Genomic DNA, 23728 nt, shown 5'->3' with positions numbered 1-23728 from the left:
GGGTGGTTCATGCCCAGTGAAGGGTGCCGGCCAGCCAGTAGCCCCACTGTGAGTGGCTCATGTCCAGTGTGACAGCATATAGCCAGCTGTGCTGTGTCGTGGGTCACCGTGGGACCTGGGTGTGGCTGCGGGGACCTGCGGTGCCACTGCGGGGGTCTGCAGGGTTTGGGGACTCAGAGCAGTGACAGAGCTGGGTGCCCCATGAGGGGGGGCCCCTCTGACTCACCCTCCCTGGCTCTGCCGTGAGTCACTGCTGGCAAAGCCCTGCACGGCCACTTCCTTCCCTCCGGCTCTGCACACACGGAAAATTGTGGGGGGGTGGGGGGGAGGGTGGATGCTTGGGGAGGGGGCAGCAGCGGCTGGGGGTCCCCGCTCAGCTGCCCCCCACCCCCGGCAGATCCTGTGGCGCCAGTTCCTCAAGTTCAAGGAGACGGAGCTGCCAGCTCGGGAGGCCGACAAGAACCGCTCCAAAGCCATCTTCCAGGCTCTGGAGGTACCAGGCCAAGGGCTGGGGAGGGGCTTGGAGGTGGGGTCCTGAGGGGGGGTGAGGGTCCTGGTGAGGGTGTTTGGGACCCCAAGGGGTGGGGAGCCTGAGGGGGAGACCCTGGGGTGGAGATCCTGGGAGTCTGGGGTCCTGAGCAGCCAGGGGTCTTGAGAAGCTGGGGAGGGGTCCCAAAGGGATGATAGCCCTGCGGGGCTGGGGGCCTCGGGGGGTGTGGGGTGGGTCCCAAGAGGATGATGGTCCTGGGGGCTGTGGGTCCCAGGGTGTCAGGGGTCTTGTGGGGTGGGTCCCAAGGGGATGAAGGGTGCCGGGGGTCCCGCGGCAGACCCCGGCACGCCCCTTCGGGCAGTGTGTGACAATTGGGGTGTGCAGGGCGCGGTGCAGTCGGGACAGCTGAAGGTGCCGCCCGGGTACCACCCCCTGGACGTGGAGAAGGAGTGGGGGCGGCTGCACGTTGCTGTACTGGAGCGGGAGAAGCTGCTGCGGGCAGAGTTCGAGAGGCGAGTGGGGGGGCCGGGGGGGCGGGCAGGGCCGTGCTGGCATCCACACCCCCCTCCCGCTGCCAAACCGCGGGGCTGGGCCGGGGTGGGGTGTCCCGGCCCCCCCGAGGGGGAACCACAGGGCTGTGAGTCACCGCTCCGGCTGGGAAGCCTCGGCGGCCGCCGGCCTCGAGAGCAGCACGGCACGGCGCGGCACGGAGAGGGATGGGGGCAGGATCGGGGACAGGGGGGGTGGGGGTGGGAGGGGATGGTGGGATGGGGATTTGGATGGAGGTGGGGGGATGGGGAATTGGATGAGGGGCGGGACGGGGATTGAAATGGGATTGGGATTGAGACTGGAAGTAGGATGGGGGCAGGATGGGAATGGGGATGGGGAAAGCAAGATGGGGATTGGGAACGGGATGGGGAGCAGGACAGGGAACAGGATGCAGCACGGGACAGGACCCATGCTGAGCATGGCCAGGACAGCTGCCCCCTGGGCAGGACCCCATCAGTGCTGACCCCTCTGTGTCCCTCTGTGTCCCCGCAGGCTGGAGCGGCTGCAGCGCGTGGTCACCAAGCTGCAGATGGAGTCAGGGCTCTGTGAGGAGCAGCTGAACCAGGCAGATGCTCTGCTGCAGGCGGTGAGTGCCGGTGGCACTGCGGCAGGGGGGCCTGGTGGGACCAGCGCTGGCCACGGTGCTGGCCGTGGCCTTACTGTCCCTGCCCCCGCAGGACGTGCGGCTGCTGGCAGCTGGGAAGGCACCACAGAAGGCGGCAGAGGTGGAGCGGGACCTGGACAAGGCGGATGCCATGATCCGGCTGCTCTTCAATGATGTCCAGAGCCTCAAGGATGGGCGGCATCCCCAGGGCGAGCAGATGTACCGTCGGTACGGGTGCTGTGGGGGTCCCCACGGCTTGTCCCCGTGGCCCTGTGCTCCCAGAGCCCTCCATGTCCCCCTTGTCCTTCCTGCCTCCCAAAGCCCTTCATGTCCCGTGTCCTCCATGCTGCCCCTGCGCCCCACATCTCCCATGCTCCCTGCACCCCAGCCACCCCTATGTCCCCTGTGCCCCCCAAAGCCCTGCAAAACCTCCTGTGACCCCCATGTCCCTCATGTCCCCTCAAAGCCCCCCCTACTCTCTGTGGCCCTTGCACCCCTAAAAGCCCCCTGTGATCCCTGTACGCCCCAAATCTTCTCATGTCCCCAAAGCCTCCCATGTCCCCAAACTCCTCATATTCGCTGTACTCCCTTGCAACACCTGTACACCCCAAAGCTCCTCATGACCCCGAAGTCCCCCATGCCCCCTGTGCCCCCTACTGACATTCCCCCCCACCCCCGCAGCGTGTACCGCCTGCACGAGCGCCTGGTGTCCATCCGCACCGAGTACAACCTGCGGCTCAAGTCGGGGGCGCCGGTGACAGCGGTGACGGCCGTATCCGTGGCATCAGGGCAGCGGCGGCCAGAGCCGGACGAGGCTCCGCTGCGGTACCTGCAGGAGCTGCTGGCCTGGGTGGAGGAGAACCAGCGGCGTGTGGCCACAGCCGAGTGGGGCGCGGACCTGCCCACCGTGGAGACCCACCTGGGAGCCCACCGCGGGCTGCACTGTGCCATCGAGGAGTTCCGTGCCAAGGTGGAGCGGGCACGGGCTGATGAGGTGAGACCCCTGGGTGCTGGGGATCCCCAGGTTCTGGGGGCCCTCTGGGGTTGTTCCCACTCTGCTTCCAAGGGTCCCCCAGTGCTGTCCCCTCCCCTGCTCCTGAACATTTCCTGTGGGGCTGCCTTCACTCTGTGCCTCGGGGTCCCCGAAGCACCATGGCCACCCCTCTTTCTGCTACTGGGGGTTCCCGAGGCCCCCAGGACTCACCCACCTCTGCTCCTGGGGGTCTTTGAGGTGCACAGGCTGGTGGGGGGGGTTTGGTGATAGCAGCCCACCCTGGCCCCCACAGCCCTCTGCCCCTGGCCCCCCAGGTCTTGGGGTGCCCTCACCGTGCCCTGAGGGCATCCCCCGCAGGCCCTGCACTGCTGGTGTGGCCCCTCCACTGCCCTCCCCATGTGAGTCCCTGCTGTCACTCCTCCTCTTGCGGGGTGCAGGGGGGCAGCTGGGGTGCTGCTGTCCCGGGGGGGTCCTGGGACTGATGGTGTGTCTCCTCCAGACCCAGCTGTCCCCTGGCCCGCGCGGCGCGTACCGGGAGTGCCTGGGCAAGCTGGAGCTGCAGTACGCCAAGCTGCTGGTGAGGGCTGGAGGGGTGGGGGGAGTGGGGGGCAGACGTGGGGGGACCTGCTGGGGACGTGTGGCTTGGGAGGTCATGGGGGGTAGACATGAGGGGACGTGCTGGGGAGGGGGTGTGTGACATGAGGGGGCCCTGCTGGTGGGGTGTGAGATGGGAGGGACCTGGTGAGGGTGTGTGACACGTGAGAGAGACCTGCTGGAAGAGGGTGTGACAGGAGCGGGGACAGTGGTGGTGGGGGGGTCGTGCCGGGGGTGAGTGTGTGAGGGCTTTTGGAGGAGGATGGGGGAGATGTGTGGGCAGGAGGATGCAGGACATGGGGGGGAAGTGGGGAGGAGGATGAGGGAGGACAGAGGGTGTGTGGGGGGGCAGCCCTGTCGGGAGGAACGTGTGGGGTGTGGCCATGCAGGGCAAGGACGGAGCTGCAAACCACCCCCCCGTGCCTCCCCAGAACTCCTCCAAGTCGCGGCTGCGGCACCTGGAGAGTCTCCATGGCTTCGTCAGTGCTGCCACCAAAGAGCTGCTGTGGCTGAGCGAGCGCGAGGAGGAGGAGGTGGCCTTTGACTGGAGCCACAACAACCCCGCCATGGCTGCCAAGAAGGAGAGTTACTCGGTACGGGCACAGCGGGTGACACATGGGCACGGACACGGGGATGGGCGTAGACATGACATGGGCACTGTGATGGGCACGGACACGGACATGGGCACGGGGATGGACACAGACATGGGCATGGGGATGGACAGGGATGCAGGGATGGGTGTGGACACGGACAAAGATGGGCATGGCCATGACATGGACATTCATGTGGGCAGACACACATGGAGGACACCTGCTGCACGTGGACATGTCCATGGACACACGCACGTGTGCCATCCCTGCACAGACACACGCACAAGTGTGCCATCCCCGCACACGGACACGCACACGCCTGTGCCACGTGGTGCCCTCCCTGCTCTGTGGCCCTGAGCCCCCATGTCCCCCCAACACCCAGAACCCCCATAACCCTTCTGAGCACGCCCAGGGCCCCCCTTGCACACACAGCCCCAGCTGTGCGCATGCACACAGAGCTGTGCACACATGTGCCCAGCTGTGCTGACGTGCACACACACACACACACACACACACACGTGTGTGTGTGTGAGCCCTGACCTTCCCCCTGCCCCCCGCCTGGCCCTGCACACGTGTGTGAGCCCTGACCCCGCTCCAGGCGCTGATGCGGGAGCTGGAACTGCGGGAGCGGCGGATCCAGGAGCTGCGGAGCTCAGGGGAGCGGCTGCTGCGTGAGGAGCACCCCGGGGCGCAGACACTGGAGGTGGGGAACACGGGGGGATAGTGGGGGGTGGCATGGGGGGGCTTTGGGGGAGCGGCTGTTCTGTGAGGAGCAACCCGGGGCACAAACGGTGGAGGTGGATGTGGGGCTGGGGGGCTGCAGGAACTGGGGGATCTGGGAGGGTGTGGGGAATCTGAAGGGGGCCTGGGGGTCTCAGTGACCTTGGGGGCCCTGAAGGGGCTGGGAGAATCTGAGGGACACCTTGGGGCCCTGGTGGGTTGGGGAAGGGGGTTCAGGAGGGTCTGGGCACTGGGGGTCAGCTCTGTGGGGTGCAGTGGGTGCTGGGGGTCACTGGTGTGGCTGCCTCTACCAGCGTGGGTGCAGGTCAGGTGAGGGTGCAGGTGGTGGCCCCTGTAGCGGTGCTGGTGCCCTTGGTGCCAGCCCCGGTGTCCCCCCTGCTCCCCCCAGGCGTTCCTGGCAGCGCTGCAGACCCAGTGGAGCTGGATGCTGCAGCTCTGCTGCTGCATCGAGACCCACCTGAAGGAGAACACCAACTACTTCCAGGTATGGGGGGTGCCAGGGAGGGGCTGGGGGGCGGGAGGGAGGGAGGGCGTGACCCCAGTGCTGACCCATGGCCCCCCAGTTCTTCACCGAGGTGCGGGAGGCTGAGGAGCTGCTGCGAAAGACGGAGGAGACGATGCGGCGCAAGTTCAGCTGCGACCGCGGCACCACGGCCACGCGCCTCGAGGACCTGCTGCAGGACCTTGCGGTGAGGGCACCCTCGAGACCCCCAGGAACAACCCCCAGGCCCCGGGGGGACCCCCATAGTGACCCCCAGACACCGGGGGGTTCTCCCCAGTGTGACCCTCCCAAGATGCCTGGGGTGACCCTGCTGCACGACCTTGCAGCGAGGGCGAACGGGACCCCAGGGGGACCACCCAAGTGGACCCTCCCAAGATCCTCAGGGTGACACTTCCAGGGTGGGCCCAGCCCCATGGCAGCCCCAGGGTGACCCCACCTGCAGGGTGACCTCTGGCCCTGTGGCAACTCTGAGGTGACACCCCCCTGCAGTCCCCAGGATGACCCCCAAAATGAGAGTCCCATAGCAACCCCCGAGGTACCCAGCTGCGGAGTGCTGGGGTGCCACCCCCACTGCAGCCCCTGGGATGACCCAAACACATCCATTGCTGCAACAGACCAGGGTGCCCCCCTGCCTCATATTCTTGACCACTCCTAAACTCCTGGGACCCCCCCAAAATCCCAAGAGCTCCCAAAACCTTTGGGACCTCCTGATATTTCTGAGCTCTCTCAAAAAAACTGGTGTCTCCCTAAAATTCTGATGCCCCTCAACACCATGGGACACCCCAAATCCTGAGGTGCCCCAAACCTGCCCCCACAGGAGCAGAAGGAGCAGCTGGCGGAGTTGGGGGTGCAGCTTGGGGGTCTCTCCCGCCGCGCCAGGACCATCGTGCAGCTGAAGCCACGCAGCCCCTCGACACCCCTGCAGGGCCGCCCCCCCATCCAGGCCGTCTGCGACTACAAGCAAATGGAGGTATGGGGGGATGCGAGGGTTGGATTAGGGTTGGTTCCCCTGGAGAGGGCATGGGGGGATGTGGGGCAATGTGGGGAGACATGGTAGATCCAGCACCCCGGTCTGGTGCTGCCCCAGACCCACAGGGGGACACAGGAGGGGACCCCCTTCTGGTCTGACACCACCCCAGGGGACATGGGGAGACATGGGAGACCCCCCACCCTTCTCTCGTGCTGCTCCGGCCCCATGAGGGGACCCAAGGGGGGACACAAGGGGCCCCCCACCCAGTCTGAGACCACACCAGCCCCGAAGGGGAATATGGGGGGACACTGGGGAATATGGGAGAGGCACAGGAGGACTCAGGGGCCCCTGCCCCACCCTGATCCCCTGCCCCGCAGGTGACGGTGCACAAGAACGACACCTGTGCCCTGGTGAGCCACGCGCAGCCGCAGCAATGGCGGGTGCTGAGCGCCAGCGGCAATGAGGCCGTCGTCCCTTCGGTCTGCTTCCTCCTGCCGCCCCCCAACAAGGAGGCTCTGGATGCGGTGCACAGGTGTGGACAGTGACCCTGCACCCCCTCCCGGGCTTCCCTGTGTTCCTCTTCTGACTCCACGTCCCTGCAGGCTCGAGACCACGCACCAGCAGCTGCTGGGGCTGTGGCAGCAGCTGCACCAGGACCTGCGCAGCCTCCGTGCCTGGCAGTACCTGACCCGGGACATCCAGCAGATTCAGTCCTGGACGCACATCACGGTGAGTTCCCCGGGGGTCCCAGGGTGGCACAGGGGTCCCAGGGGTCCCAACAGGGGCTGACATGGCCATGCCCCCCCAGTTCCGCACGCTGCCGGCCGAGGAGGTGCGTCAGGTCCTGCACAGCCTGGAGAGCCACTACCAGGAGTTCCTGCGGGACAGCCAGGACGCCCAGAGCTTCCAGCCCGACGACCGGCTGCAGGTGGAGCGTGACTACAACGCCTGCACTCACAAATACGAGCTGCTGCTGCGTAGCCAGGAGAAAGGTGGGTGTCCCCTCTCTGCCTTCTCTGAAAGGTGGGTGTCCCCAGGGTTTCCCCAGGTGCTGAGCATCCTCAGTTCCCTGTGGTGTCCCTGGGGTATCTCCATGGTGCTGAGCTGTCCCAGTCTCCCCCCTCCTCACCTTGGCTCCCCAGGGTGTCCCCAGGGTTCTGAGCCATCCCTGCATCCCTCCCTCCCTGCCATGGGTCCCCTTGTTGTCCCCACAGTTTCCAAGGGTGTTGAGCCATCCCTGTGTCCCCTCTCCCTGCTGTGGGTCCCCAGGATGTCCCCAGGGTGCTGAGCCATCTTGGTGTCACTGTGGGTCTCTGTGGTGTCCCCATGGTGTCTCAGGGCACTGAGCCACCCCCCTGTCCCCGCAGGAGAGCAGGACGAGTCACTTTGCAAGAGCTACATCTCTCAGCTGAAGGACATCCGGCTGCAGCTGGAGAGCTGCGAGAACCGCACCGTGCACCGCCTGCGCCTGCCCCTCGAGGCCGACCCCCTGCGGGAGTGCGCCCAGCGCCAGGCCGAGCAGCAGGTGTGTGACACGCGTGTGACACATGTGGTGTGCACAGATGGGGACTTCAATGCCAAGATGGGCTTGGGGGAACGGTTTGGGTTGGAAAAGCCTTCAGAGCCCACCCAGTCCCCCAGCAGTGCCAAGGCCACCCCTGGCTGTGTCCCCAGGTGCCACATCCATGTGACTGTTAAATCTTCCCAGGGATGGCACTCCACCCCTGCCCTGGGCAGGTGCACCAGGGCTGGACAGCCCTTTCCAGGAGGAGTTTTCCCAATATCCCTCCTAACCCTCCCCTGTCCACCTACACCGATGGGCTGCAGACCCTTCCCCTGCTCTGCTCCTCCTTGGGTCCAAGGAGGTGGGGCGAGCATTCGGTCGGGGGTTGGCCCTGACCTGCAGCTGGCAAGGATTGAGGGACTCCTTCCCTGCAGCAAACCCACCTGGAGCTGGAGGGCATCCAGAAGAACCTGGCCAAGGTCAGCGAGAAGACGGAGCAGGTGCTGGCACAGCCAGAGCAGGCGGGCTCAGCCCCTGTGCTGCGCTCCGAGCTGGAGGTCACCCTGCGGAAGATGGAGCAGGTGTACAGCCTCTCCAGCATCTACCTGGAGAAGTGAGTGAGCCCTGGCACCAACACTGCACAGCTCCTCAGCCCCCAGGCTGGGAACAGGCCTGGGCAGTTGGGAGGCCATGGGGAGTCTGGGGAGAGCCAGCGTGCCTTTCCCTTTCTTTTCCTTCCCTCTTCCCTCTTCCCTCTTCCCTCTTCCCTCTTCCCTCTTCCCTCTTCCCTCTTCCCTCTTCCCTCTTCCCTCTTCCCTCTTCCCTCTTCCCTCTTCCCTCTTCCCTCTTCCCTCTTCCCTCTTCCCTCTTCCCTTCTTCCTTTTTTTTTCTCTTTTCCCTTTTCCTTCCCTCGTGGCTCTGTGGTGCCGCTCTGGCTGAGCTGTCCCACTCCCATCCTGATCCTGGCTAATCCATCCTCCCATCCCACTCCTGCTCCCGGCTGATTCTGTCCCTCTGCCGTAGGCTGAAGACCATCGGGCTGGTGATCCGGAGCACGCAGGGGGCTGAGGAGCTGCTCCGCAAGTACGAGGAGCAGCTGAAGGACGTGCAGGCAGTGCCAGCTGACCTGGCTGAGCTGGAGGCCAGCAAGGCCGAGCTGAAGGTACCAGGGGCTCTGGGGGTCCCAAGGGGAGTCAGGGGGTGGCTGGGGACACCGTGGCCAGCCCTGACCAGTGCCTATCTGCCGCAGCGGCTGCGGGCACAGGCCGAGGGGCACCAGCCCTTCTTCAGCACGCTGGAGACTGACCTGGGCAAGGCCAAGGACGTCAACGAGCGGATGGTCCGCGGCCACAGCGAGCGGGACGTGGACCTGGAGCGGTACCGGGAGCGGGTGCAGCAGCTGCTGGAGCGCTGGCAGGCAGTGCTGGGCCAGGCTGACCTGCGCCAGCGCGAGCTGGACCAGCTGGGCCGCCAGCTGCGCTACTACCGGCAGAGCTGCGACGCGCTGCGCCAGTGGATCCGCGATGCCCGGCAGCGCCAGGAGGCCATCCAGGCTGTGCCCATCACCGACAGCCAGACCGTGCGCGAGCAGCTGCTGCAGGAGAAGGTAGTGCTGGCCGTGGGGCAAGGGGTGCTCCTGGCCATCCCCAGCAGGGTGAGGGGTGTGCCTGGCCATCCCCAATGGGGCAAGGGGTGCTCCTGGGCGTTCCCCAGCAGGACAAGGGGTGCTCTCAGCTATCCCTGGCTGCGGCAGGGTAAGGGATTCACCTGGCCATCCCCAGCAGAGTGCAGGCTGCCCCTGCCCATCTCTGTCTGAGGCAGAGTGAGGGGAGTGCCCAGCTGTCTCCAGTCATGGCAGGCTGAGTGTTGCTCTGGGGTGGCTGCAGCAGGATGGGGGACCATCCTTGGACATGGCACATGGTGGGTGCTCTCAGCCATCCCCAGTGGAATGGGGGGTGTTCCTGACCATTTTTGGCTGCAGCAAGGTGAGGGGTGCTCCCAGCCATTCCCAGCCATGGCAGGGCAAGTGGTGCTTTTGGCCATCCCCGGCCATGGTGGGGTGAGGTGTGCTCTTGGGAGGCTGTGGGGTGCCTGGGCTCACCCCCACATGTCTCCCCAGAAACTGCTGGAGGAATGTGAGCAGCACAAGGAGAAGGTGGAGGAGTGCCAGCGCTATGCCAAGCAGTACATTGACGCCATCAAGGTGTGCCCAGTGTCTGGGGGGCCGGGGCTGGTGAGGTGCTGGGGAGGCAGCACTATGTCCTGCAGAGGGGTGGGGTCACAGTACCGTGGCCAGGGGACTTGCTGGGCATAGCAGAGCTTTGATCACTGTCTCCTCATCAGGACTATGAGCTGCAGCTGGTGAGCTTCAAGGCACAGGTGGAGCCGATGGCATCGCCAGCCAAGAAGCCCAAAGTGCAGTCGGCATCTGACAGCATCATCCAGGAGGTGAGGGGCGGGTCACTGCCACTGGCCTGGGATGTCCCAGAGCTCTTGGGGCATGGCTGGTCACTGAAGGGGTGGACTTGGGGGTGTGGCGCGTGGTCTTGCCTCCATGCAGCCCCATCATTGCTGGGGTACTGGTGGGCTGCGGGTACGCTCCCCTCTCTCCTGCTGACCCACTGTCTCTGCAGTACGTGGACCTGCGGACGCAGTACAGCGAGCTGACCACGCTCACCACCCAGTACATCAAGTTCATCACTGAGACACTGCGGCGGCTGGAGGAGGAGGAGGTAGGGAGCAGTGCAGGGCAGCATGGCCGGCTGTACAACCAAAAGGAACACGGTTCACGGGCTCTCCAGCCCCATCACTAACGCCAGCCCATGGCCATGACTCCAGCCCCATCACTAACGGCAGCCCACGGCCATGACTCTGGCCCTATCATTGACGGTGGCTCACGGCCATGACTCTGGCCCCACCATTAATGCTAGCCCACGGCCATAACTCTGGCCCCATCACTAACACTGGCCCCTGGCTGTGGCTCCGGCCCAAGCCCCATCACTAACGGTGGCCCCTGGCTGTGGCTCGAGCCCCATTACTAACATGGGCCCATGGCTGTGGCTCCAGCCCCATTACTAACATGGGCCCATGGCTGTGGTTCCAGACCCATCACTAATATTGGCCCACGGCCATGACTCCGGCCCTATCACTATTACTGGCCCATGGCCTCTAGCTCCTGCTCTCTGCTGGGCTCCTGGGAGCAAGGCTGCTGGCTCTGGGTACAGTGGGTCTTTGAGCCAAGCTGGCTCTGGGCACTGGGATCTCTGGTGTGACTGGTGGTAGGAGGCACTTCCTAGATACACGTAGTGCAGTCAGGGCCTGCCTGCGCATGCTGCTGTGCTGGGCGCTGGCCCGTGGGGTCTGGCGTGGGGTAACCTCTCTAACTCTTGGTTTCTGCCCTTGGAGCCGCTTTGCCAGTGCTTTTTCTTGGGGAATATTTGTGTTGGTGGGGATCAAATGGAGGGTAAAAACCAGGATGACTCTGGCAGCCATGCACCAGGTACTCACTCTGCGCATGCCTTCTCCGCGTGGCACCCTCCGCCTCCCCCACGGCTCACCCTCTCCTCCTCGCCCTCCTCTACCTCTGGGCTGCTCCGGGATCAGGGGTCCAGTGTGGGGTCTGGCTCCCCTGCATGCGCTGCCTGTGCCCGGGCCCTGCAGAGCGTGCGGCTGCCTTGCTCACAGTGCATGTGATGCGTGCGCTGCGGCACGGCCCCGAGCCAGGCACCAGCCGTGTCGGCCCTTTGGCAAACCCTGCTCCCAGTTGCCTGGAGAGGGCTGGGAGGGGTTTGAACCAGCTGAACTGCTCTCTCCTGTTGAGACTTTCCCGGCAGGGAAGGCTCTGCTGGCACCGACCTCACACCGCTCCCCTCTGTTCTGCTCCTGGTGCTCCAGCCATCTCTCTCCTTTCCCCACGGCAGGGGCTGTCTGTGCCAGCCCCCTCGCAGGGGGAGCCATGGTGACGGTGTGCACGCTGCTCGCATCGTCTTCATCGCTTGGGCTCCGCTCGCTCTCTGTCCCTTCTCTCTGGAATGTGGCTTCCTGCGCTGCTGTCTGGCTCCTGTTGCCTGTCTGCCTGTGCTGTTGTGTGTCCCCTGTCCTGCCACATATCTTCTGGAAGCTGGTGTCACCGGCTCTTGCGGTGGCCCAGGGGCCGAAGCCATTCCACGCGCATCTGCCACCCCTCCACTGTCTCGGCAGTGTGTGGCTGGGCCAGCATTGATTCCACGGCGCGATCGCATCCCTTGTGATTTGTCTCTCTCTCCCCTCTCTGTCCCCTGCACCCTATTTCCCCTCCAGAAAGCCGCCGAGAAGCTGAAGGAGGAGGAGAGGAAGCGGCTGGCGGAGGTGGAGGCACAGCTGGAGAAGCAGCGGCAGCTGGCCGAGGCCCATGCCAAAGCCAAGGCACAGGCAGAGGCAGAGGCACAGGAACTGCAGCTCCGCATGCAGGAGGAGGTCACCCGGCGGGAGGTGGTGGCTGTCGATGCCGAGCAGCAGAAGCAGAACATCCAGCAGGAGCTGATGCAGCTGCGGCAGAACTCAGACCACCAGATCAAGTCCAAGGAGAAGCTCATCGAGGAGGCTGAATACAACCGCAAGAAAGTGGAGGAGGAGATCCGCCTCATCCGCCTCCAGCTGGAGAGCACCGAGAAGCAGCGGGAGGGCGCAGAGACGGAGCTGCAGGAGCTGCGGGCACGTGCCGAAGAGGCTGAGCGGCAGAAGCGCCAGGCACAGGAGGAGGCTGAGCGCCTGCGCCGGCAGGTGAAGGAGGAGAGCCAGAAGAAGCGGGAGGCGGAGGAGGAGCTGAAGCGCAAGGTGCAGGCTGAGCGCGAAGCGGCACGGGAGAAGCAGAAGGCAGTGGCGGACCTGGAGCAGCTGCGGCTTCAGGCGGAGGAGGCTGAGCGACGCATGCGGCAGGCAGAGGCTGAGAAGGAGCGGCAGATCCAGGTGGCCCAGGAGGTGGCTCAGCGCAGTGCCGAGGCTGAGCTGCAGAGCAAGAGGCTCTCTTTCGCCGAGAAGACGGCACAGCTGGAGCTGTCACTGCAGCAGGAGCATGATGTGGTGGCCCAACTGCAGGAGGAGGCTGAGCGGCTGAAGAAGCAGCAGCTGGAGGCTGAGCGCTCGCGGGAGGAGGCTGAGAAGGAGCTGGAGCACTGGCGGCAGAAGGCCAATGAGGCGCTGCGCCTGCGGTTGCAGGCCGAGGAGGTGGCCCACAAGAAGTCGCTGGCGCAGGAGGAGGCTGAGAAGCAGAAGGAGGATGCAGAGCGCGAGGCCCGCAAGCGCGCCAAGGCAGAGGAGGCAGCCCTGCGGCAGAAGGAGCTGGCGGAGGAAGAGCTGGAAAAGCAGCGGGAGCTGGCAGAGGGCACAGCCCAGCAGAAGCTGGCGGCGGAGCACGAGCTGATCCGGCTGAAGGCAGAGATGGAGAATGGAGAGCAGCAGCGCCTGCTCCTGGAGGAAGAGCTCTCACGGTTGAAAGGGGAGGTAAACGAGGCCATCCAGAGGAGGAAAGAGCTGGAGGAGGAGCTGGCCAAGCTGCGGGCAGAGATGGAGGTCTTGCTGGAGAGCAAGGCCAAGACAGAGGAGGAGTCACGCTCCAGCAGCGAGAAGTCCAAGCAGCGGCTGGAGGCGGAGGCCAACAAGCTGCGGGAGCTGGCCGAGGAGGCTGCTCGCCTGCGCGCCCTCTCTGAGGAGGCCAAGCGGCAGCGGCAGCTGGCAGAGGACGAGGCCGGCCGGCAACGGGCCGAGGCTGAGCGCATCCTGAAGGAGAAGCTGGCGGCCATCAACGAGGCCTCACGGCTGAAGGCAGAGGCAGAGATCGCGCTGAAGGAGAAGGAGGCGGAGAACGAGCGGCTGCGGCGGCTGGCAGAGGACGAGGCCTACCAGCGCAAGCTGCTGGAGGAGCAGGCGGCCCAGCACAAACAGGACATCGAGGAGAAGATTGCCCTGCTGAAGCGCTCCTCAGAGAGCGAGCTGGAGCGGCAGAAGGGGCTTGTGGAGGATACACTGCGGCAGCGGCGTCAGGTGGAGGAGGAGATCCGTGCTCTCAAGGCCAGCTTCGAGAGGGCCTCAGCTGGCAAGAGCGAGCTGGAGCGGGAGCTGAACCGCATCCGTGGGGAGGCAGAGGAGGTGCAGCGCAGCCGGGAGCAGGCGGAGCAGGAGGCTGAGCGGCAGCGGGCGCTGGCGCTGGAGGAGGAGGGCCGGCGGCGCGAGGCCGAAGAAAAGGTGCAGGCCATCCTGGCAGCCGAGGAGGAAGCCGGGCGGCAGCGGCGGCTGGCCCTGGAGGAGGTGGAGCGGCTGCGGGCCATGGTGGAGGAGGCGCGGCGGCAGAAGGAGCTGGCGGAGAAGGAGTCAGAGCGGCAGATCCAGCTGGCACGGGAGGCAGCACAGAAGCGGATCGCAGCGGAGGAGAAGGCACACCTGGCTGCCGTGCAGCAGAAGGAGCAGGAGCTGCTACAGACGCGCCAGCAGGAGCAGAGCCTCCTGGACCGGCTGCGCGAGGAGGCCGAGCGGGCCCGGCGGGCAGCTGAGGAGGCCGAGTTTGCCCGTAGCAAGGCCGAGCAGGATGCCAGCTTGTCTCGGCAGCGCGTGGAGGAGGCTGAGCGGCTGAAGCAGCGGGCAGAGGAGGAGGCGCAGGCCAAGGCACAGGCACAGGCCGACGCGGAGAAGCTGCGGAAGGAGGCCGAGCTGGAGGCGGCAAAACGGGCACAGGCAGAGCAGGCAGCCCTGCGGCAGAAGCAGCTGGCTGATGCCGAGATGGAGAAGCACAAGAAGTTTGCCGAGCAGACACTGCGGCAGAAGGCGCAGGTGGAGCAGGAGCTGACCAAGGTGAAGTTGCAGCTGGACGAGACAGACCACCAGAAGGGCATCCTGGATGAGGAGCTGCAGCGGCTGAAGGAGGAGGTGACAGACGCCGTCCGGCAGAAAGCCCAGGTGGAGGAGGAGCTCTTCAAGGTCCGGGTGCAGATGGAGGAGCTGGCCAAGCTGAAGAGCCGCATTGAGGAGGAGAACAAGGCGCTGATCCTCAAGGACAAGGACAACACGCAGAAGTTCCTGGCGGAGGAGGCAGAGAAGATGAAGCAGGTGGCAGAGGAGGTGGCCCGGCTGAGTGTGGAAGCGCAGGAGGCCGCCCGCATGCGGCAGCTGGCTGAGGACGACCTGGCGCAGCAGCGGGCGCTGGCAGAGAAGATGCTGAAGGAGAAGATGCAGGCGGTGCAGGAGGCCACACGGCTGCGGGCTGAGGCTGAGGTCCTGCAGAAGCAGAAAGATCTGGCACAGGAACACGCCAAGAAGCTGCAGGAGGACAAGGAGCAGATGCAGCAGCGCCTGGCTGAGGAGACCGAGGGCTTCCAGAAGACGCTGGAGGCCGAGCGCCGGCGGCAGCTGGACATCACAGCTGAGGCTGAGCGCCTCAAGCTGCAAGTGGCGGAGATGAGCATGGCCCAGGCCAAGGCTGAGGAGGAAGCCAAGCGGTTCAAGAAGCAGGCGGAGGAGATCAGTGAGAGGCTGCACAAGACTGAGCTCGCCACACAGGAGAAGATGACGATGGTGCACACCCTGGAGATCCAGCGGCACCAGAGCGATGAGGACGCGGAAAAGCTGCGTAAGGCCATCGCTGACCTGGAGAAGGAGAAGGAGAAGCTAAAGCAGGAGGCGGCGCTGCTGCAGCAGAAGGCAGAGGAGGTACTGGGCTGTGGGTCCCCCTTAGTGGTGGTGGTACGCAGGGAGGCCGTCCCTCTCCCCAGCCAGCCCACACCATCTCTGGCCAGGTCCCCAAGGACCATCACTGGGGATGGTGGGGCAGGACCCCCTGTGCAGGTCAGGGATGTGCATAGAGCTAAGGGCAGTGAAGCAAATCCCTCAGGCAGTGTCGGAGCTGGACCCTGAACCCCTGGAGCCGTGGAGGGGGGATCCCCACTACCTGGGCCAGCTCTTCCACCCCGTGGCACATCCTGCTGTGTTCCTCTCTGTGTCCAGCTCCCAGCCTTAGTGCCGAGAGTTCCCTTGTGTCCTCCCCCTGCTCATCCTGCCCCATGTTGTGTGTGGCTCCCTAACCCTGGCTCTGCTCCTTAACTCTTACCTGATGGAGGGAGTGTGTGGGTGACTTCCGTGCCCCCCCTGCCGCCTCTCCCCCTGCCTCAGCCCACCCCCAGTCCCCCACTGACCTCCTAGGTGTCTGACCACTGTCCTCTCTCCCACCCCAGATGCAGGTGGCCCAGCAGGCTCAGCTCCGTCAGGAGACGCAGCTCCTCCAGCAGAGCTTCCTGACGGAGAAGGATGCCCTGCTGCAGAAGGAGAAATTAATTGAGGAGGAGAAATCGAAGCTGGAGAAGCTCTTTAAGGATGAGGTGAACAAAGCCCAGAACCTGAAGGCAGAGCAGGAGCGGCAGCAGCAGGAGATGGAGCAGGAGAAGCAGCAGTTGAAAGCTATGTTAGATGAAGCCAAGAAGCATCAGAAAGAAGCTGAGGAAAATGTCCGGCACAAGCAGGAGGAGCTACAGCAGCTGGAGAGGCAGCGACAGCAGCAGGAAAAACTTCTGGAAGAAGAGAACAAGAAGCTGAGGGAGAGGCTTGAGCAGATGCAGGAGGAGTACAAGGCTGCCCTGGCCCAGAGACGGGAGATCATGATCCAGACCGATGACCTGCCTGGGGAGGCCGTGGTTACGACAACGCAGCTGTTGGACATCAAGGCTGTGCCCAATGGCCGGGATGCAGTGGACGGCTTAGCCCAGAATGGGGAGCCGGAGTTCGCCTTTGACGGCATCCGGCAGAAGGTGTCAGCAGAGAAGCTGGCTGATGCCGGCATTCTGAGCAGGGAGAGCTTAGACAAGTTGGTGAAGGGTGTCGTGAGTGTGGGCGAGCTCTCTCAGAGGGAGGATGTCAAGAAGTACCTGCAGGGCAAGAGCAGCATTGCTGGTCTGCTGATCAAACCCTCCAATCAGAAGATGAGCATCTACGAAGCCATGAAGAAGAAGCTGCTCAGCCCAGGCACAGCACTGGTGCTCCTGGAGGCACAGGCTGCTTCTGGCTTCATCATCGACCCTGTGCGGAATGCAAGGCTCTCGGTGAATGAGGCGGTGCGAGAGGGAGTGATCGGGCCAGAGCTGCACAACAAGATGCTGTCGGCCGAGCGGGCTGTCACCGGCTACAAGGATCCGTACACAGGTGACAAGATCTCCCTGTTCCAGGCCATGCAGAAGGATCTCATCGTCAGGGATCATGGCATCCGCCTTCTCGAGGCCCAGATCGCCACCGGTGGCATCATCGATCCTGTCAACAGTCACCGGCTGCCTGTGGAAGCCGCCTACAAGCGTGGCTACTTTGATGAGGAGATGAATCAGATCCTGTCTGACCCCACTGATGACACCAAGGGCTTCTTCGACCCCAACACTCAGGAGAACCTCACCTACCTGCAGCTCATGGAGCGGTGTGTGACTGACCCAGACACAGGACTGTGCCTCCTGCCCCTCACTGACCAAGCAGCCAAAGCTAGAGAGCTGGTCTACACTGACAAGGAAGCCAAGGATGTCTTCAAGAAGGCCACAGTGACGGCACCGTTTGGCAAGTTCCAAGGGAAGACGATGACCATCTGGGAGCTCATCAACTCTGAATACTTCACTGAGGACCAAAGGCGGGACCTGATCCAGCAGTACAGGACTGGCAAGATCACAGTGGAGAAGATCATCAAGATCGTCATCACGGTTGTGGAGGAAAGTGAGAAAAAGAGCCAGATGTGCTTTGAGGGCCTGCGGGGCCCTGTGCCTGCTGCTGAGCTGCTGGAGAGCAAGATCATCAACAAGGACCTCTACAACCAACTGCACCAGGGCAAGAAGACTGTAAAGGATGTGGCAGAGATGGAGTCCGTACGGCAGTACCTGAAGGGCACGGATGCCATCGCTGGCATCCTGGTGGAGTCGACTGGCCAGAAGCTCACCTTCTACGAGGCCCTGAAGAGAAACCTGCTGAAGCCAGAGGTTGCCCTGTCCCTGCTGGAGGCGCAAGCTGCCACTGGCTACATCATTGACCCTGTGGGTAACAAACTTTTCTCTGTGGATGAGGCAGTGAAGGCTGAGGTGGTGGGGCCAGAGTTCCATGAGAAGCTGCTGTCGGCAGAGAAGGCAGTGACCGGCTACAAGGATCCCTACACAGGTCAGACGGTTTCCCTCTACCAAGCACTCCAGAAGGGCCTCATCCCCAGCGACACTGGGCTCCGGCTGCTGGATGTCCAACTTGCCACTGGTGGCATCATTGACCCTGTCAACAGTCACCGGCTCCCACTTGAGGTCGCCTACAAGCGCGGCTACTTCGACCGGGAGATAAACAAGGCACTGGCTGAGCTCCGAGATGATGCCAAGGCTTTCTACTGTCCCAACACCCAGGAGCACCTCACCTATGCCCAGCTGCAGAAGAGTTGCCACCGTGACAAGCAGACTGGCCTGTGCCTGCTGCCCCTGTCTGACAAGGCAATCCAGTCACAGCAGGAGGAGGTCTACACTGACAGCCAAGCCAAGGAGTGCTTCGACAAAGCAACCATAGAGGTCCCAGTGGGCAGCATGAAGGGCCAGACAATGACCATCTGGGAACTGATCCACTCCGAATACTTCACGGAGGAGCACAGGCGGGAGCTGCTCCGACAGTACAAGACCGGCAAAGTGACAATCGAGAAGATCATCAAGATCGTGATCACCATCATCGAGGAGGCAGAGACCAAAAAGCAGGAGAAACTGACATTCAGTGGTCTGCGAGCACCGGTACCAGCCAGCGAGCTGCTGGAGTCCTGCATCATCAGCAAAACCCAGTACGAGCAGCTGAAGGAAGGCAAGAAATCGGTGAAGGACCTCTCTGAGACAGATGCGGTGAGGAGATTCCTGCATGGCAGTGACTGCATTGCTGGTGTTTATGTAGAGGCCACCAAGGAGAAGCTGAACATCTATGAGGCCATGAAGAGGAACCTGCTGAGGCCCAGCACTGCCGTGGTCCTCCTAGAGGCCCAGGCAGCCACTGGGTTCTTGATCGACCCTGTGAAGAACCGTAAACTGTACGTCAACGAGGCAGTGAAGGCTGGCATTGTTGGGCCTGAGCTGCATGAGAAGCTGCTGTCAGCCGAGAAGGCTGTCACGGGGTACAAGGATCCCTACTCGGGCGATACCATCTCCCTGTTCCAGGCCATGAAGAAAGGGCTGATTGTCAAGGAGCATGGCATCCGCCTACTCGAGGCCCAGATCGCCACCGGTGGCATCATCGACCCCGTGCACAGCCATCGCCTGCCCGTGGAGGTGGCCTACAAGCGTGGCTACTTTGACGAGGAGATGAACCAGACCCTCTCTGACCCCACTGATGACACCAAGGGCTTCTTCGACCCCAACACTCAGGAGAACCTCACGTATGTGCAGCTGAAGGAGAGGTGCATCGAGGATCCCGAGACAGGCCTGTACCTGCTTCCTCTGCGGGAGCCTGAGAAGCCGAAAGTGGTGGAAACCACCCACATGTACACAGAAGCAGAGACACGGAAGGTGTTTGAGGAGACACAGGTGGACATCCCTGTGGGCAGCCGGGCAGGCTCCTCCATGTCGCTGTGGGAGATCATGCACTCGGACCTGCTGCCCGAGGAGCAGCGTAAACATCTCATGGAGGAGTTCCAGTCAGGCCGCGTGTCCAAGGAGCGCATGATCATCATTATCATCGAGATCATTGAGAAAACTGAGATCATCCGGCAGCAGAATCTCACATCCTATGACTACGTCCGGCGCCGCATCACAGCTGAGGACCTCTATGAGGCCAAGATTATCTCACAGGACATCTACAACCTGCTGAAGCAGGGCTCCAAAACCTTCCGGGAGCTCCTGGACGTGGAGACTGTCTGGAAGTATCTTTATGGGTCGGGCTGTGTGGCTGGCATCTACATCCCCTCCTCCAAGCAGACACTCAGTGTCTACCAGGCGCTGAAGAAGGGGCTGATCAACTCCGAAGTGGCCCGCTCCCTCCTGGAGGCCCAGGCAGCCACCGGCTTCATGATTGACCCCACAAAGAATGAAATGCTGACTGTTGATGAGGCAGTCAGGAAGGGCGTGGTGGGGCCAGAGATCCACGACCGGCTCCTGTCTGCAGAGAGGGCTGTGACCGGCTACAGAGACCCATACAGTGAACAGAAGATTTCCCTCTTCCAGGCCATGAAGAAGGATCTCATTCCCAGCGAAGAGGCCCTCAAGCTCCTGGATGCCCAAATCGCCACCGGTGGCATCATTGACCCGCACTTGGGCTTCCACCTGCCCCTGGAGGTGGCCTACCAGCGGGGCTTCATCAACAAGGAGACGTATGACATGCTGTCAGAGCCCAGCGAGGTGCGCAGCTACGTGGACCCCTCCACAGATGAGAAGCTCAGCTACACACAGCTACTGAAACGGTGCCGGAAGGATGAGAACTCCCGGCTCCTCCTGCTCCCACTCTGCGACACACGGAAGCTCACCTTCCGGGGGCTGCGGAAGCAGATCACTGTGGAGGAGCTGGTCCGTTCACAGGTAATGGACGAAGCCACAGCCCAGCGCCTCCAGGAGGGTCTCACCTCTGTCGAGGAGGTCTCTAAGAACCTGAAGAAGTTCCTGGAGGGCACCAGCTGCATTGCTGGCGTCTTTGTGGACTCCACAAAGGAGCGTCTGTCTGTCTACCAGGCCATGAAGAAGGGGATCATCCGGCCTGGTACTGCCTTCGAGCTCCTGGAGGCGCAGGCGGCCACGGGCTACGTCATCGACCCCATCAAGGGCCTCAAGCTGACGGTGGAGGAAGCTGTGCGCATGGGCATTGTGGGCCCCGAGTTCAAGGACAAGCTGCTCTCTGCTGAGAGGGCCGTCACCGGCTACCGGGACCCCTACACTGGAAAGCTCATCTCCCTCTTCCAGGCCATGAAGAAGGGTCTGATCCTGAAGGACCATGGGATCCGCTTGCTGGAGGCGCAGATTGCCACAGGAGGCATCATTGATCCTGAGGAGAGCCACCGCCTGCCTGTGGAGGTGGCCTACAAGAGGGGGCTCTTTGACGAGGAGATGAACGAGATCCTGCTGGACCCCAGTGACGACACCAAGGGCTTCTTTGACCCCAACACGGAGGAGAACCTCACCTACCTGCAGCTCATGGAGCGGTGCATCACGGACCCAGAGACTGGCCTCTGCCTCCTGCCTCTGAAGGAGAAAAAGCGGGAGAGGAAGACCTCCTCCAAGTCCTCCGTCCGCAAGCGCCGGGTGGTGATTGTTGACCCAGAGACAGGCAAAGAGATGTCTGTGTACGAAGCCTATCGCAAGGGCCTCATTGACCACCAGACTTACCTGGAGCTGTCAGAGCAGGAGTGCGAGTGGGAGGAGATCACCACCTCATCCTCCGATGGCGTAGTGAAGTCAATGATCATTGACAGGCGCTCAGGGCGCCAGTATGACATCGATGACGCCATTGGCAAGGGTCTGATTGACCAGTCAGCCCTGGACCAGTACCGCTCAGGCACCCTCTCCATTACCGAATTTGCTGACATGCTCTCTGGCAACATGGGCGGCTTCCGGTCGCGGTCGTCCTCTGTAGGATCCTCCTCCTCCTACACCGTCAGCCCAGCCCTGACACGGACCCAGATCTCCATGTGGACTGACCCGACTGAGGAGACTGGGCCAGTGGCAGGCATCCTGGACACAGACACTCTGGAGAAGGTGTCCATCACAGAGGCAATGCGCCGCAACCTGGTGGACAACATCACAGGGCAGCGTCTGCTGGAAGCCCAGGCCTGCACCGGGGGCATCATTGACCCCAACACTGGTGACAAGTGCACCGTCGCTGATGCGGTCACCAAGGGCCTGGTTGACAAGATCATGGTGGACCGCATCAACCTGGCGCAGAAGGCCTTCTACGGCTTTGAGGACCCGCGGACCAAGACGAAGATGTCGGCGGCGCAGGCTCTGAAGAAGGGCTGGCTGTACTATGAGGCTGGGCAGCGGTTCCTGGAGGTGCAGTACTTGACGGGAGGTCTGATCGAGCCCGATGCCCCAGGCCGTGTCTCCCTGGATGAGGCGCTGCAGAAGGGTACCATTGATGCGCGGACTGCCCAGAAGCTGCGGGATGTCAACACCTATTCCAAGTACCTCACCTGCCCCAAGACCAAGCTCAAGATCTCCTACAAGGATGCCATGGACCGGAGCATGATCGAGGACGGGACTGGTCTGCGGCTGCTGGAGGCCTCCTCCCAATCCAGCAAGGGCTACTACAGTCCCTACAACGTCAGCAGCGCCGGCTCCACCTCTGGATCACGCTCGGGCTCTCGCACCGGCTCCCGCTCAGGCTCCCGGCGCGGCAGTTTCGATGCCACTGGCTCCGGCTTCTCCATGACCTTCTCTTCCTCCTCCTACTCCTCCTCGAGTTTTGGGCGCAGATATGCAGGGGGTGTCCAGGGCACCATGGAGGTGGCTGCCCTTGCCCTCGCCCTGGCCGCATCCAGAAGCTGCGGGTGGGAGGCGAGCAGGGAGTGCCCCGAGGTGCATGGGCCCCTGTTCCATGTGGCCTGAGACCTGCCAGCCCCCCGAGGCGCCGCCTCACCTGCTGCGCATGTGGCAACGCTGCTGGCTAATCACTAGTATTTTTTTTTTAATTTTGAACCTCCACTCTTCTCCCAAAGCAGTGCCTCAAGTTTAACCAAAAAGACAAGACTAATAAATTAATATATGCGAATGTGCTGACAGTGTTTGTATATTAAGAGAAAAGAGAGAACACACACTACCCTCCCCTCCCTATGCCCCAAGAGCCGGACATCGATCCTGCTCCTGGCTGCGCCAGTCCTGCCGCTGCTCGCACACGGCGTGGCCGAGCCGGACGCCAGGAAAACAGTTCCCTGTTTGGATCTAACCACTTAGCGCTCTTTTGTAATTAACCTGCCGGCTTCAGCCCCTGCACCCCAAAGGAGGAGATGACCTTGGCCCTGTGGTGCACCCCACTGCAGCCAATGTGCCAGAGGAGGACAACGCGGGCTCCTCGGCACTGGACGGCCAGACACACCACGCCAGCCCTGAAGCTGCTGCCTGGACCCCTTCCACGCGCTTTCAGTGCAGCAAGAAGGGGGCTCTGCACCCCAGCCCCCGAGCTGCCCCATCTCCCTGCCTTGGCCTCCTGGCACGTCCCCACCACCACGCCGTGGAGCCGGTGCCCCGACCGTAAGTGCTGCGCTGGCGCTGCCCGGTGCTTCTGCGCCATGCGGGGGGACCTGCCTCCTCTCGCTGCTTCGCCCGTCAAGGGGCTTCGCTGCGTGCCTGCCTCCGCCAGCCCACCCGCTCACCTGTCCTCTGGGACGCACCTGCCGCGGTCGGCCGGTCTGTGTGTCTGTCTCTCCGTGTATCTGGGAAGTGCTTCTGCTTGAGGTTGATTTCCTCACACTCATGTGGCTCCATGACCCATTGGCAGGTGTCTGCCAGAGCCCGTGCCCCAGCCTGGGTCTGCACAGCTCCTGCACCCAGAAACCCCCGGCCGTGGGGGTTTTCCTGACCCTAACAAAGGGTATGGGGGCCACAGGACCCCTGCAGCACAGGGTGGGCCATGGGATGCTGTAGCAGCCTGGCACACGCTCTTGTTAGAAACAGGCGGATTTCTGTAAAACCGGCCTCCTTTTCCTTCTTTGTGGTAATTCCATCCCCCTGGCTTCCCCCCTGTGCCGGAGCTAATGCGCTCTCTCTCTGGCAGACATCTTTTTCCAGTCCCAACAAAGACCTCCCAGTGCCGCTGGGCGAGCTCCTGAGCTGGGTCTCTGACATCAGCAGGTCGTGGATGGGCTCGAGGGGAGCCCCGGAGGCGGCAGCTGCTCGGCCGTGCTCACCAGCACAGGTAATGCTGACCTCCCCGCTCTGTCCCGGTCCCACAGCACTGCGCGGCACTGACGGCCGGGCTTGGTGGCTTCATTTCATGGATTGTTCTTCCTGTCTCATCCCATCTTTTCTGTTCGCTTTGTTGTAGTGTGGCTGGATGTCCATACCACCTCCCCTCATCGCCGCCATGGAGCCCGTCCCCCGCCCTGAGGCCGGTGGGACCGCACCTGAGGACACAGGGACATTCTCCCTCACCCTTTGCACTTGCCAGAGTCCCCGGCCAGAGACTGGGGCCACAGTGCCCAAGCAGCCAATGGCTCAAGAAGCATCCACAGGGTCACCTGGCCCCCACCTGCCCCACACACTCCC

At 63.1% G+C, this 23728-nt stretch overlaps 1 protein-coding gene across 9 annotated transcripts in view; it reads left to right on the top strand.

Annotated features, from left to right (window-relative positions):
- The window catches only part of LOC138105549 (plectin-like), a 48671-nt gene extending 25343 nt beyond the window's left edge, over positions 1 to 23328 (top strand). For 8 of the 9 annotated variants that reach the window (XM_069005680.1, XM_069005679.1, XM_069005686.1 and 5 more), the window contains 24 exons: positions 398 to 493; positions 875 to 1002; positions 1532 to 1625; positions 1717 to 1871; positions 2325 to 2637; positions 3137 to 3214; positions 3663 to 3824; positions 4420 to 4524; positions 4951 to 5046; positions 5126 to 5251; positions 5882 to 6034; positions 6412 to 6566; positions 6637 to 6763; positions 6843 to 7026; positions 7402 to 7559; positions 7973 to 8151; positions 8562 to 8700; positions 8788 to 9144; positions 9658 to 9741; positions 9882 to 9986; positions 10172 to 10270; positions 11838 to 15218; positions 15740 to 22714; positions 23238 to 23328. In XM_069005680.1, coding sequence (XP_068861781.1) covers positions 398 to 493; positions 875 to 1002; positions 1532 to 1625; positions 1717 to 1871; positions 2325 to 2637; positions 3137 to 3214; positions 3663 to 3824; positions 4420 to 4524; positions 4951 to 5046; positions 5126 to 5251; positions 5882 to 6034; positions 6412 to 6566; positions 6637 to 6763; positions 6843 to 7026; positions 7402 to 7559; positions 7973 to 8151; positions 8562 to 8700; positions 8788 to 9144; positions 9658 to 9741; positions 9882 to 9986; positions 10172 to 10270; positions 11838 to 15218; positions 15740 to 22072 — 12807 coding nt within the window. In that variant the 3' untranslated portion in view covers positions 22073 to 22714; positions 23238 to 23328. The remainder of the gene's footprint in view (positions 1 to 397; positions 494 to 874; positions 1003 to 1531; positions 1626 to 1716; positions 1872 to 2324; positions 2638 to 3136; positions 3215 to 3662; positions 3825 to 4419; positions 4525 to 4950; positions 5047 to 5125; positions 5252 to 5881; positions 6035 to 6411; positions 6567 to 6636; positions 6764 to 6842; positions 7027 to 7401; positions 7560 to 7972; positions 8152 to 8561; positions 8701 to 8787; positions 9145 to 9657; positions 9742 to 9881; positions 9987 to 10171; positions 10271 to 11837; positions 15219 to 15739; positions 22715 to 23237) is intronic. The other variant, XM_069005687.1, reaches the window with a different exon arrangement.
- The last annotated feature ends 400 nt before the right edge of the window (positions 23329 to 23728 follow it).

This window comes from Aphelocoma coerulescens, chromosome 2, assembly GCF_041296385.1.
Source record: "Aphelocoma coerulescens isolate FSJ_1873_10779 chromosome 2, UR_Acoe_1.0, whole genome shotgun sequence".
In the NCBI taxonomy this organism is placed as follows: domain Eukaryota; kingdom Metazoa; phylum Chordata; class Aves; order Passeriformes; family Corvidae; genus Aphelocoma; species Aphelocoma coerulescens.
This window is presented reverse-complemented; position numbering and strand designations above follow the sequence as displayed.